The following is a 14,805-nucleotide window of genomic DNA, read 5'->3' on the forward strand; positions in this document are numbered from 1 at the left end:
AAGATGGCTTAGCCACGCAAGGGGCCTGCAGTAGTGTAGCCCTACTCCTTTTTCTGTTCCTCTCTGCAGACGTTTGGGGAAAGAAAGCTCGGCCATGCCGAGAGCAATGGTTTCCCCGGTAACTCCAATCTGCCTGATCTAGTGCAGCAAAGCCACTCGCCTGGCGAGGGCCCTGGGCGGCTTTCTAGTGGGCTGGACCTGGACTCTGTGGCTGAAGTAGGTGATGGATAAGCCTGTTAGAGCCACCCTGCACTCCAACCCTCAAATTTCTAACCTGACACATCTAATCCATCCCTATTCGATTCAAGTGCACATGTTTATCTGGCTGTAGATGCACAGAAGCCCGGATCTCTTCATAACTCGCATTGCTTTTCTTGGTTTTACTTCTTTTCTGTTTGGTTCTTATTTGTTCTCCTTATTTCATTTACTGTCATTTTAAGCTTATATTTTTTTTAAACATTTAAACACGTGGGACAGCAGCCAGTCAATAAGATGCTTTCTCCCCTTTGCCCTATTTTCCCTTCTCTTATGTGCCTTGATTTTGTGCTCTTACTGCAAAAAAAAGAAGATAAATTAATAATCAGTATTTGTCTTATTTAAAAAAAATAATAATAATAATCAAAACATCCTTTTAACAAGATTAATTCATTGAAAAATGTGTAACACATCCATTTAAAAGTTTGGGGTCAGTAATATATATTTTTTTAAATCTCATGCTCACCAAGACTGCATTTATTTAATTAAAAATACATTAAAAGCAGTAATAATGTGAAATGTCAGCATCATTACTCCAGCCTTCAGTGTCGCATGATCCTTCAGAAATCTTTCTAATATGCTGATTTGGTGCTCAAGATACAGTTCTCATTATTATTATTAATGTTGAACATGTTGTTTCTTATTTATGTGGGAAAAGTTTTGCTTTTTTCAGGAGTCTTTGAATAGAAAGTACAAATGAACCGTTTTTGTAACATTGTAAATGTATTTACAGTAACTTTTAATCAATTAAATGTTCTTTAAAAAAAAAAAAAAAAAATCTTACAGACCCCAAACTTTTGAACAGTAGTATACAATTTGAAATAAATTGATAAGAAAAGATTTTCATGCATATATGTACTGGAAAACGAGAGACAATACTGATGGCAAAAAAGACTTTTGCAGTGCTTGCTTTTCCTGCTAACATGTTGCAATAAATGGACTGTTCTAACTGCAGACAAAACTCTGCACGTTGCAGTTAGTTCATACTAGAAATGATTGCATTTGTTTCCTATAATCAGTCATTAGAAGACACCATTTGTATGTTTCGCGGATGCTCGTTTCTCACTCCTGATTCTCCACGTTGACAGTTTGGGATGGGGAGTGGGTCCAAAGCCTCCTTCACTCCTTTTGTGGACCCACGAGTTTATCAGACCTCCCCCACAGAGGACGATGAGGACAACCCTGCCTCAGGTGACTAGTTTACCTCTTATCCCCTTCTCTGTTGAAAAAGTGCCAGTGCTGGTGCCTTTCTCCTCAGTAGAAATGCTCAGAATGTGCACTGACTCTGGCATTGACACACTGTTGGTGGAAAAGGGAGCTAATGTTTAGCCTGCTTGGTATGATATGGTTATGATAAACTGCAAAGAATGATTTTGACTTTTTATTTGGTGTCACAGCTCTTTTTGCAGATGAACACCTACGGCAGGAACAGGAACAAGCTCGACTAAATGAGGCTCGGAAAATATCTGTTGTTAATGTCAATCCCACCAATATCAGGCCACACAGCGACACACCGGAAATCCGCAAGTACAAGAAGCGCTTCAACTCAGAGATCCTGTGTGCGGCACTATGGGGTGAGTTTAAACTTTTTTTAGACTTTGTACTCAACGAATGTTGTAATATTCCTAAATGAAAGTAGCATAAATGCCTTCATATCACTTCAGATCCATATTATAAACTACGTTTGTTTGCTGTAGGAGTGAACCTGTTGGTAGGAACAGAAAACGGGCTCATGTTACTAGATCGCAGTGGTCAGGGCAAAGTCTACAATCTGATCAACCGCAGGCGCTTTCAGCAGATGGATGTTCTGGAGGGTCTCAATGTCCTGGTCACCATATCAGGTCAGTTCATCATCAGCTCTCTAGTTGTCTGTACAAAGATCTGTTTTATGTTGTTGGTTTTGTTAGATCTGTGTATTATCTGTTTGTAATGAGTGGTTCATACTTCCACTTCTTTTTTTTTTGTAGGCAAAAAGAATAAACTGAGGGTCTACTATCTGTCATGGCTTAGAAACAGGATACTTCACAATGACCCTGAGGTAGAAAAAAAACAAGGGTGGATTACTGTTGGTGACCTAGAGGGATGTGTCCATTATAAAGTTGGTATGTCCTTTGGTCTATTTGTCCAAATAGTTGTTTTATTACCTTAATAACTACAGAAAAATATCAAAATATATAGTGACTAATGGGTTTCCATTTATTTCTTAATAAAGTTAAATAAATAATCAAATATATACCAGATATAACCATATTTGTAAAATGATTTTTTTTTTTTTTTTTTTACTTTTTAGAGTAGGGGTGGGCAAATATACCGGTTGACACAATTACAGTCTGGTAGAAATTTTTCAAACAGTAGAGATTTTGGACTATCATCTCTATCGCGGTTACGCGCTCACGTGACGTTGCTGTGTTCCGTGGTCACGAAAACGTATTTTTGCTCATTTTTTAAGCATTGTGGTTTAAAAACAAGTGATTTTAAGCTGTTGATATGAAATCAGCAGCCAAGGCGCTCGCACATGTGTAACTGTATATTGGAGCCGGGCAGCTCCTAAAGTGACAGCAGTCTAATATTCCTGCTGTCTGTCATTCATGTTAATCAAACAACAAAAGAGAGAAAATCTCTCACTGCTCTTAACTAAATCACTTTTGTAACTTTAATAAAAAGAAATATATGTTTGATTTACACAATAAAGAATATTTAGTGTTTTTATACATTTGATTACTTTATACAGTGTATGTTGCATTTATTATTTATTTGTGCTACTATAGTTTTTTTGGCCTATTGCTTGTAATTAGTTTCTTATTTAATCACTGACTGTTTACTTGTCTTCAGTGAGCTTGAGTTTTTTTTTTTAGGCTAGCATTAGTTTTTGTGATATTGACACTGCTGACAAGAATTACAAAATTTCTATGGTATCAAAAATTTTGATATCATAACACCTTATTTAAAGTAAAAATAACTATATGATATACGATTTTGGTCATGTCGCCCACCCCTAATTTAGAGTGCGATAAAGAGAAAGACAGAATGTGATTAAGTAAATACTAATAATATTTTTATATGTATTTGTTATTTAACAGTCAAATATGAGAGGATTAAGTTCTTGGTGATTGCATTGAAGAATTCAGTGGAGATTTATGCCTGGGCTCCCAAACCATACCACAAATTCATGGCTTTCAAGGTGAGACAGATGTTCGGTCCAGTGAGACCTCCTTTACCCCCTTAAGAAAGAGTGTTTGTGTTCATTTTAAATAAACTGCATTACTTCAGAAGAAAAACAGGCCCTAGAACTCATTTGGCAGGGCAGAGCACAAAATGTGCAAATTAAGTAGCTATTTTAGTACTTGTGACTAGTGCTGTGAGTGTCAGAGAACACCTGCACAGAGCATATTACTTTGGGAATACTGTGTATTGTGCTTTCAGTGTCTCTTCTTCTGTCTCTCCAAAGTCTTTCACAGATCTTCAGCACAAACCTCTGCTCGTGGACCTGACAGTGGAAGAGGGTCAGCGGTTAAAGGTTATCTATGGCTCCAGCGTTGGTTTTCATGTGATAGATGTCGACTCTGGGAATCCGTACGATATCTACATTCCGTCCCACGTAAGTGACGACAGGCCGAGCGGAGGCAGCTCTCCCCTCCTTACCCTGATCCTAAGGGACTTTAAATAGGACGACTCCTCTCTGGGGACACTGGGATGCACTGTAGTGTTGATGTCTGTATCACATATGTGCCTTTTAATTACAGACAGGGTCCAAATTTAACACTAAAACCAAATGCAAATAAAACCTGGCTTTGATGAGAAAAATAAAACGCTTCCCAGTTGGGTGTTAACTTTTTAGGGTTATGGTTAGGGTTAACATTGATTTTGAAACTTGTGAATTCATTAGAATCGTTAGAAGACAGAATCGCGATTCATATATGAATAGATTTTTACGTGCACCCCTAGTTTTCTCTTCCTCTTCTCTAAAGCAGCGCAGCATGGCCTCGCCCCCTTTGTTACATGTTCCTGGGGCGGGGTTTATCTGTGTTCGTGACGTAACGAATCCTGGAAGTAACTCGTAGTCCCTACCAGTCGTTTTTGTAGGCATTAAAGTGCCAGAAATTTAAAAGATGATATCTCCGTTTGCATTGAACTTTCAGCATCGTAACTTTGCAGATGTTGTTTATGCTCAAACAGCAACATTACACACTAATGTTAAAAAAGTGAAATCGCAATCAACCACCACTTTAAGAGACTTCTTTCCAAAACAAAATAATAAAAAAAAGTAATAAAGAAAAAAAAAAACTTAATTATTCCAAACTTTTAAACTCAAACATGATGTGCTTTTGTGTATGATGCTGCCACAATGACCTGTAACTTTTGTCACAAGATTTAGCTGTTTTTCTTTATGCAATATTAAGAATAAATAAATACATTTAATTAATAATAATGCATATATATATTAGTTATAAAAACGATTCAAAATGTTAATTTTGGACCCTGGTTACACAGTTTAGAGCAACACGTATGAATGTTCTGTGTGCAGATGAATGGTTATGAAGTTGACTAGAACAAATTTCATTACACTGCACGTAACTGCCATTATTGTTCTAACTTTATCAAGTGTGATAGAAAAGTACTCCACTGTAAGAAGAAAACATGTCCCCGATCTCCGACCTTTGACAAACCAAACACGTACACGAACCAAAGCAGCCAAACCGTTCCGATGCCCCATGGTAGCCCGTTAGCAGGGGCGCTTTTGGGTTCAGGCGTCGGTGCGGTCGAGCGGAGGGCAGGAGTCTCGATTGTTGCAGCAGTTTCTCGAAGGGAGAAGCTCTGGCCACCCTCAGCACGAGACATGACTGACAGGGCCGCCCGGGGGAGGGGGGAGAGCGTCACCTAGTAGGGAATGTTTTGCACTACGGCTCGTTTTTGTCACCCCAAGGCTCATCTGCGCCCACCCCTCCCTTCCCAGATTCAGGGCAGTGTTACCCCTCACGCCATTGTGGTGCTTCCCAAGACCGACGGCATGGAGATGCTTCTGTGTTATGAAGATGAGGGAGTCTATGTGAACACATACGGCAGAATCACTAAAGACGTGGTGCTCCAGTGGGGAGAGATGCCCACCTCTGTTGGTAGGTTTTGGTTGTTTATTTCACACAAAACGCTCCTGTTCTCCTTCTAGAGCCCTGATGGCGGTCTGTGCGAGAGCACCCGACCGTCCCCGACACCCCTCAGAATCTGAATCGGTCCTCTCACACAAACACGCATGTCTTTGTCCACTCATTACTCTTCTGTCTTTCCTGTCCCTCACTTAACTAGACGATTGAGCCGACCCACCCCACCCCACCCCGGCCCACCTAAGACTAAACCCTGACACAGAGTGAAATGTTTGTCTGTATGTGTAGCACATCTTCTTGTGTACTGTTTTGTTTACACTGTTAACCCAGTATAAATCAAATCAAATTTGTTATTAATAACCTTTAATCTGATTTCCTTTCTGAGCAAAATCTGAATCTCAAAAAAAAAAATGTCTGGGTGATATTTCACTTTAAAATCAGAATAAAAAAAAATATTAAGCCCATTTTAGGACCATGTTTTGCTATTATCATTTGCATATGCAAATGTAAAAATATGCGTTAATTAAAAATTGGATTTTCATGCAAAATTAATTACTTATTTCTTCATTTTGATTTTAGAGTGAAATGTGATCCGTTTTTTTGAGATTTTCACAAAACTAAATATTTTCTATTTGACTCTACTTTTAGAAAATTATTAGAGCCTGTTTTAGGACTTAATGATATTTTGCTATTCTCATGTGCAAATAAAAATGTGCTTAATTGTCATTTTAAAAAAAGACTCAACACAAAAAACCATTGGGCCTAAAATATGCTTGATTTTGGGGTGGAATGTAACCTGTTTTCTTGAGATTTATTTACAACTATTTAAATTGATTTTGGGTGAAGAAAATGATTGATTTTTAGGACCCTTAAGATTTTTTGCATTCTCATGTCCATATGCAAATGGAAAGATGTTTAATCATCATCAAAAAATAATTTCATGATGCAAAAAAATCTCAATCCTAAAATATGCTTGATTTTTCTTCATGCAAAAATATAATTTCCAATATTTCCTCTTGATTTTGGGGTGAAATGTGACCTGTTTTCATTAGATTTACCCAAAATTAAAATTTTCTATCTAACATATTTCATTAATTTTTTTTTACATTTAACCAGGACAGAGAGACCATCATCAGTTTCAGTATAATTATTGTCTTTTTAGATGTAAATATTGGTGTCTTTCAGATCTTGCTTTACTACAATCATGCATCAGATATTGTGCCATGTGTCTCTAAAATTAATTTCCAGCTTTAATGTTTGTTTGTATATGTGTTTTCATCGCTCATCCGTGCAGAATGTTAATGTTGTAATTTAGATGTCTTTTGTCGTTTGTTGGCTGATACTGAGGGTTCAGATGTAGACCAGCAGCCGCCCACCCCCTCAGTTCTGAACAAATTAATGTTTCAGCCAAATTCTGTTCAACTCTTCAGTGATTCTGCACTCGTAACAATGTAAAATTCATAACTCATGCATTTTCTACACAAGATATCAGCAGCAAAGGAAGTCAAAACAACCAGATCATTATTATCTCTATGAAGGGCTCTAAATCAGCCACAGGAAGTCCTCGGAGAAAGTTCATGTTAGTATCCAAAGAGTTCTGGAATTGGACGCTAGTTCCTTGTACTCTTGATGGCAAAAGGATAATTAGAAAATGAAAGATTAATAATATCCATAACCACTGGTATTTCAATCATGATTTAATTTGTGATGCTCAGAAACTGCTGCAATAATGACCTCCTGATGTGGGGTGGCTTTGGCAGGCTTGTTTTCATTGGATCTGGGCTAGTTTGGAGTTGCTGTTGGACGTCAGAAGTCGTTGAGGAACGGGGTGTTCTGATGATGTAATGCATTTGGTGTCAGCGCTCTCCTGTCACATGTTTCTTTTGTCTTTTTTTTTATACGTTCGCTACCTTCCCCCTCCCCTTCTGCAGCCTACATCCACTCCAACCAGATCATGGGCTGGGGAGAGAAAGCCATTGAGATCCGCTCCGTGGAAACGGGACACCTCGACGGAGTTTTCATGCACAAGCGAGCACAGCGACTGAAGTTCCTTTCGGAGAGAAACGATAAAGTACGTTACCACCATGATGCAACTTTCTCTCATTTGGTTACAATGAACAATATTTAAAAATTAAACCCTTCACTTTTAAATTGTGAGTCTTAATATGGGTCAGTGACACGACACACCAGGTTTGTGTAATTTTTTTAATGTAATTTTAGCTATTAATTTCATTACTTTTTTGGTACAGTTAACAATAATTCAATTTTTTTTATTATTTTTTTTTATGACATGATAGCCAATATGATTTGTGTGTGTGTGTGTGTGTGTGTGTTTGTTTGTGTAAGTGTGACTGGGTGTTGGGGGTGGAAGTATATAAATAAAAGAAAGTGCAACAAAAAAAACATAATAGTAATGATAACAATAATAATAATAGCATTAATAACAAAAATTAGAGGATGGAGGATGAGGAAGGTGATAAATAATAATAGTAATAGTAGCAGCAATAATATCAATAAATAAATAATAACAGTAATAATAATAATAGTAATTAACTCAATTAATCAGAAATGAGGGGAAAGTTGGAGGGTGAGGAGGATGACTAATATCAATAATAATTGTATTAAATAGTAATTAGTAATAGTAGCAACAATAACGATAATAAACTTATTCATCCGAGACAGGGGGTGGTTGGGGAATCAGGAAGAGGACAAATAGTAGTAGTAATAGTAATGGTAATAATAATAATAATAATAATAATGTTAGTAATAGTAATAACGAAATAATAATAGTAATAATAATAATGAAGCTATAAATAGAAAGATATTATAAGGCTGCCTCTGGGCCCTCCGTGCGTAAGGCATAAATTATGCCCAAAACGAGCAATCAAGGAGAGGTGCTGCGGGGCACAAGGCCCAAAGTCCCACCCCCGGCCGCCACTCACATGCCACACTTACCCTACATATGTATATGTATTGTTGAGTGTATGATGCATTGAAAAAGCGTGACGTGCAGCGTGGAACCAGCCCAGTGCAAAGTCCAGGCCCCCATGCTCACGTCTCACTTACCCTGTGTGTGTCTGATATACATATATGCATTATTTTTTTTTTTTTTCTTCTCCAATAATTCAAATTTAAACACTACACCTTTAAATTAAGTGAGTCTTCATGGGTGAATGACATGATGCTCATTTTGTTTGTTAGGGTTTATTAATTTATTTATAATGTATTATTTTATTCTTTTTTGTTTTTTAAATGCTAGATTGAGATACCTGTCCTGATATGATAATGAAGAAAAATAGCTCATAAAAAAATTGTTGACATAATCGATTATTTAATAGAATTTTTTTTATAGTAGTATTTATAAAGCAAATAATATTTCTAAAACCTATCTATAAAAAAGCATTATATTATATCAAATATAATATTTCTGACATTTCTATAAAAAAAACCCATTTAAACCCTTTTTTTACCTTCAATACTTAATACGTTTTTGAAAATAATGAACAAGGTATGTACAATCATGTAATATAATCACATAATTAACTTATGATCAAATATAATCAAATTTAAGTAAGGTATGTTATTACATTTTACTTGATTTTTGTACTACCACGGCATTTAAAATTTTAATTGTCATTATTTTAGTTATTTTAAATTTTTTTGTAAATAGTAATTTTCAAAATTATAAACCAACTGTGAACTTGTTTGTGTTTTGAACTCTATTTTTAAAAGTTTCTTCTTTTTTTTCTTTTTACATTCATTACATTCTATAAGTCGACTTAACTTAAAAAAAAATTGAGGAAACCCGTTGCCTTAAAAAGTAAATGATAATTAAAAAAATAAGTTAAGTGAATTGTCAAGTTCACTTAACTTTAAAAAAAAAATTATTTACTTAATTTTAAGGCAACGGGTTTCCTCAATTTTTTTTTTAAGTTGAGTCAACTTATCACTTTTTACAGTGCATTTTTATTTATTTATTTGATCATGGATGTGTCATTGACCCATTTAGTGGATAACTTAAATTGATCAGTGTTTTACTATCATTGATATACTGTTATACTATTACTATTATTATACTATTATTTTATCAATAATTTAAATTAGTGTTTAGTGTCCATTTTATATTTTCTGTTTGATTTTAATTTAAATGTTTTTGTAATTTTTATTTGTTTTTTTTAATATATACTTTGTTTTTTAGTTAAAGTACATCAAGTTAAACTAAATGAAAGTGAGAAATATTGCCTTGGCAACTAGTTGAAATCAAATACCTGAAAATAAACCTGATTGGAAATTGAATGTAGAGACACAAAGCGGTAGATTGAGTTTGGTGCTTTGAATGTGAATAATAGGCAATATAATAACGTCCATTCCTCCATGTGGACTCTTTTCTTTGTCGCAGGTGTTCTTTGCCTCAGTCAGATCAGGAGGCAGCAGCCAAGTTTTCTTCATGACCTTGAACAGAAACTCCATGATGAATTGGTAATTCATCCCCGCCCTTCCCTGCATTGTATCTGTGGCCCTTTTCTACTTTATTGAAAAGTGTGAAAAAAGGAAAGACAGGAAAATCCAGGTGCGCTGGATAATCTGGCAGACGGCAAAAAGACCAAACCTTGCTGGGACCTTCTCAGAAGAGTCAAAGACAAACCCAAAATCCACACGCCCCTGCCAACAACAAGGGGCGCCGGAGGAGAAGAACAACCGGTCTGCGTTATTTTTATGGCTCTTTTATTAACATGTGTGGGGTTCTGGTGTTTTTGTCCTTACAAATCTCTATCTAGATTCTTCTGGAGGTGAAGACTGGAAATATGGGTAGTAAGACCCACAGAATAGAGTGAATATTTGTACTGTTAAGACACTTTTCGACAATAATTTATCACAGTTGCGCTGAACGTCAGTAAACCTCCCTTGCGGGATGAATCCATTGAGGCTGGTTTGTGTGATCAACCCTTTTTCTTTTTTATGTTTCAGCTTGGAATGCACACAGATGTTTGTTTCATGTGGATATCACTCTAATGTCTGATATTTAAGACTTGTATGATACTTTGCCACATTATGTTGGAGCAGACACACTTCGGGCTGTCCACAGAATGCCTTAAATATGAATTCGCAAAGCTGCTCGTTTTTATTTTTCGAGTCCATAATATATTGATGTTTATGCATATTTCTGTAAGGAAAGGAAAATGCTACTTTTTTTGGATGGAAATTGATGCCTGCTGATATGGACGTATAATGGAACTGTAAATGATTCTGAATATTCATGCTGTGCATTCCTAGTTTTATCCCAAAGCTCTATAGTATTCACATTTGGAGCCTGTGGTTTGGCACAGTTGAGAAATGGTGCTCCCTATATCAGACCTTTTTCCATTCATTTCCATTGTCTTTACAACTTTATTTAAAATTTAAAGGGATAGTTCACTCTAAAAATTAAAATTCTGTTCTTATGCTGTTCCAAAACTGTAAGACTTTTGTTCCTTGGTTACTGTTCAAGCTGCTCTCTTCCATACAATGAAACTACAGACAAAAAACATCATAAAAGTAGTCAGTGTGCACTATTTCTAGTTTCTGAAGCCATATGTTTTGTGTGAGGAACAGGCTCAAAAACGTTCTGGTCACAAATAACAGCCTGGACATTGACAAAAATATTCGAAAGACAATAAGGCGAGTCATTTTTGGCTGTTTTACTGGCCCTATGAGAACATGAATTTCCATATGGCTTGGATTAGACCATTTTTATTTGATGATACGAGGTGATTCTTGAACGCTTTATGACCACAGTGCTAAGAAACAGTCTGAATACTTCAACTGACTGGTAAATACTACAGAGCTTTCTATTGAAACATAAAAAAAGTACATTAAGATCCTGTTTAGAGTATCACAGTTTCTTTGTAAGAGTGTGTGTGTATGTGAATGAACGATGAGATGTAATGCTTTCCACCAATGATACAAAATTACCATTAACATACCAGCAATCTTAATTGTTTTCGTATCAGGAGTACCACGTGTCATTAGAATAAGAATGTGCTGCAGTTTTGTATTTTTAAGTTGGTTTTCTCATGACTTTCAGCAAAGTGCAATAAAGGCCAAGGGAATCGAACCTGGTGAGTCGATTGCTCACCTCTTCTCATGATGGATCTCCAACTCTTTCTAGAGGGACATTCACTACCACCCTCTGTAAATACCCACTTCCATTTTGGAAAAGAGTCCTGCCTCCGAATCGAATGCATAGGAACTGTGAGGATGTGACAGAAATGTGCGATTCTGTAAGTGGTTCTGTAAGATCCACCACCTCCTCTGTGTGAATCACACGAAGCAGTGAACGAAGAAGGGTAGTGAGTAGAGCTTCCTTTTAGGCTACCTCGTTTCTGTTCACCTGTTGGATCGGTTCAGTTTTCTATGTGGGTAATGATTATTGATGCCGTAAATCAAACCTTTGTGATACAATATAAGGCAATATTCCAGATCGTAGTTTGAAGAGGCAAATATTTATTCTCTGGGGGGAATTGTGTCTTTTTGAAATGCAACTAGTAGATCAGTGAATTTTCAACGTTATTCAATTATAATAGGTATTATCAATTGGCGATGAGGATGTTGTAATTAACAAATGTAAAATAAGGCTATGTTGTCATTCCATGTAGATTCAGAGGTGATTTGAGTGTGGAGCACCAGACAGAAATATTCAGAAATTGACTTTTTTTTTTTTTTTTTTCAATAAAAAAAATCTTGGTGCAATGTCTTGTGTAACAGCCAAATCAAGCCTACACTTCATATTAGGGGGATTCTTCAATTAGGGCTACTTTTCAGTACCCACAGATGATTTTAAAGGGAAAATCTTTCCATTTTTCTTTTTTGGTCTCTCTAATTATTATCATTTTTCCCCCTAAAGACGTGTTCAGTGTTTAATTTATTTGTAAAAAATTTTTTTTTATAGCTTTTATCCAATACTACTGTCATCACCGCCATGCCAAGAATTTTATGTTATCAATTAGTCTTATGATTTTTTTTTTTTTTTTTTTAGACCAAGCACACGACTGACATTATTTCAAAATCCACTTGATAATTTCTATAATGACGTTGCATTTTTAGGATTACACATACACAAAACTGCCTCTAACTGCAGAATCGCTCATTAATAGACTTGAAGTCCTTCCAAACGATGTGGCATTTTATTCAAATAGGTGGAATCATGAAATAACAGTCCTTTATATACTTTTATATATTTTCATTACAGTTCTGTAAGGCAATAGAGTGTGAAATTCACTTGACACAACTAGGATCTTTTGAGACTTCATGTTTTTTGTCCATCAAACTGTGAACTGAGTGAATGCGTGTGCAGGTTTGAAATACTTATGGGGTCTTCCCATTCATTTTATCAACACGGCTGTGAGGTTGGTTGATTTCTTCATCTCTCATGCACCACCTTCAGTGGTGGAAAGTCGTTTGATGTGTGCTTGACCTCATTTTATTTCTTAATATGGACATTAATACTGTAAGTACATCCTTTATATTCAGGCTGAGAGTGAGTTGTTGTTTTATTTCTGTATTTCTCCTTATTTTTTTTGTGTGTATTAAAATTTGAGATTAATAGCACAACCGAGCATTCTGGATATTGGCTGTTATTTTTATGGTTGTTCCAGTGTGTGTGATTGGGTGTGTGTGATTTAAACATACCGGTTTTTTTTTTTTAAGCCTGTAAATCCACCAGTTAAAAAAGTAATACAGGCATTTTGACACTAAAATGACAAAATGGTGAGGTTTCAAGATTACAAGCCTTCTGTTATAGACATTTGAAGCTGAAACTGGGCATATCATGTTTTGTTCACAAAATATGCAGGCTGTAGTATTTTATAAATAAATTTTTAAGGGTATTAAACTAGAGTTTTGTTCCAAATGTAACTTTAAATGTAGCCTGGACTTTTAAGAGATTGTGATCTCATCTAATCTGTGCCTAGTCCATGTAGTGGGTGTTACATTTTATTGCTTACAATTTATTACATATTGTAAATCAAACAAACAACAAAGTCACTCAAATCTCCTTTGTGTCATCCACAAAACCCACAAAAGAGCTGAATCTTCTAAACCGAATATTTTATGGTCGTAAACCTTTTTACAATCCAGTTTTCTTGATATTCTGATCCATTTTATTTATTGTTTTGTACAGTGCTTTAATGCTGGTATCTGTATTTAGAAAGCAGCAGTATTATTGCTGCTTCTTTTTTAAAGGGATTGTTTTCTTTAGCTGTATTCTGGATTAGATTGTTTTAGAGAAATATGAAATCTATATTATAATGTCAGAGATGCTTTAATATGAGTGCTTTATTTGACTTTTTTGTTTGTTTTCTTATAAGTTGTTGGTTTGTTTTCTAATTTTAATGCAGTATTGTTCAGTGCTCTTTCCTTATGAAATAAATTCACCCCTGATAATTGCAAAAATGTTATATCATAGGGTTGTTTGTGGATCTATTCTAGTCTTGTTAACCAATACTCAGCGTGTTTATGTTTATAGAGGAAAATCGCAGAGAGAAGACTGCATATCAAATGTGATGGCAAAGCAGGTTGGTGGATCAGTCTAGAAAAGCTATAGCAATAATGAGCATTACTGATTTTGTCAGTCTTCATGTTAGACCCTTTTCTACTTTGACTGAAACTCAAGTTTTTGATCTTATTCAGATGGGCTCAAGCGTTTCTGAGTGAGGAGAATGTGAAATGGATAATGGAAATATTTCAGATTTTGGAAACTCACCCAATGTGTTCACTTGTCACCTAAAACAGACCGTTTCTTTGCTTTTTAAAAAATAAAAAATAAACTGACACATCAAACCAGACCATGTGTGGTGTTATATTTTATTTTTTATAATAATTTTTGTAATAAGAATTATAAATTGAATCACATATATATATATATATATATATATATATATTGTATATTTTCATAATAATCCCATCTGTTGTGTTTTATCTTATGCACTTTCGATGTTTGTTATACAAAACTTTTTAACCTGTGTAATCATTAAGATAAAGGCCTAATTCACAAAAATTACACTGAATTGAGCTAGTTATTTGAATGCAAGGCAAGGCCACTGCTAGAACGTCTTTGTGTAACTAGAGGTTTGACTCATTTATAAAGTTATATTTATTATACTGTTTATTACTTTTTTTATTACTTGATTGAAATAGCCTACAAAACATGCCTCTCTCTATATGTATATACCCTCCCCACCTCTCTCTATACTGTCAGCCAAAATGACCATGGCTGCATTTATTAATTAAATTATTAATATTGTGAAATATTATTACAATTTTTAGTAAGTGTTCTATTTTAGGCTAATAGGCTATATTTTAAAATGTAATTTATTTCTGTTAAGGCAAAGCAGACTTTTCAGCAGCCATTACTCTAGTCTTCGTTGTCACATGATCCTTCAGAAAACAACAAACTTAATTATTCTTCCCTTTT

General features: G+C 35.3%; 1 protein-coding gene across 6 annotated transcripts in view; it reads left to right on the forward strand.

Annotated features, from left to right (window-relative positions):
* Window positions 1–14,176, forward strand: part of tnikb (TRAF2 and NCK interacting kinase b) — a 65,334-nt gene extending 51,158 nt beyond the window's left edge. For 4 of the 6 annotated variants that reach the window (XM_058764816.1, XM_058764817.1, XM_058764820.1 and 1 more), the window contains 10 exons: window positions 70–216; window positions 1,344–1,446; window positions 1,653–1,829; window positions 1,953–2,096; window positions 2,223–2,357; window positions 3,336–3,436; window positions 3,704–3,853; window positions 5,210–5,369; window positions 7,286–7,425; window positions 9,754–14,176. In XM_058764816.1, the coding sequence (XP_058620799.1) occupies window positions 70–216; window positions 1,344–1,446; window positions 1,653–1,829; window positions 1,953–2,096; window positions 2,223–2,357; window positions 3,336–3,436; window positions 3,704–3,853; window positions 5,210–5,369; window positions 7,286–7,425; window positions 9,754–9,837 (1,341 nt within the window). In that variant the 3' untranslated portion in view covers window positions 9,838–14,176. The remainder of the gene's footprint in view (window positions 1–69; window positions 217–1,343; window positions 1,447–1,652; window positions 1,830–1,952; window positions 2,097–2,222; window positions 2,358–3,335; window positions 3,437–3,703; window positions 3,854–5,209; window positions 5,370–7,285; window positions 7,426–9,753) is intronic. The other 2 variants (XM_058764819.1, XM_058764818.1) reach the window with 2 other exon arrangements.
* The last annotated feature ends 629 nt before the right edge of the window (window positions 14,177–14,805 follow it).

The sequence above is a fragment of the Onychostoma macrolepis genome, chromosome 24, assembly GCF_012432095.1.
Source record: "Onychostoma macrolepis isolate SWU-2019 chromosome 24, ASM1243209v1, whole genome shotgun sequence".
Lineage (NCBI taxonomy): Eukaryota > Metazoa > Chordata > Actinopteri > Cypriniformes > Cyprinidae > Onychostoma > Onychostoma macrolepis.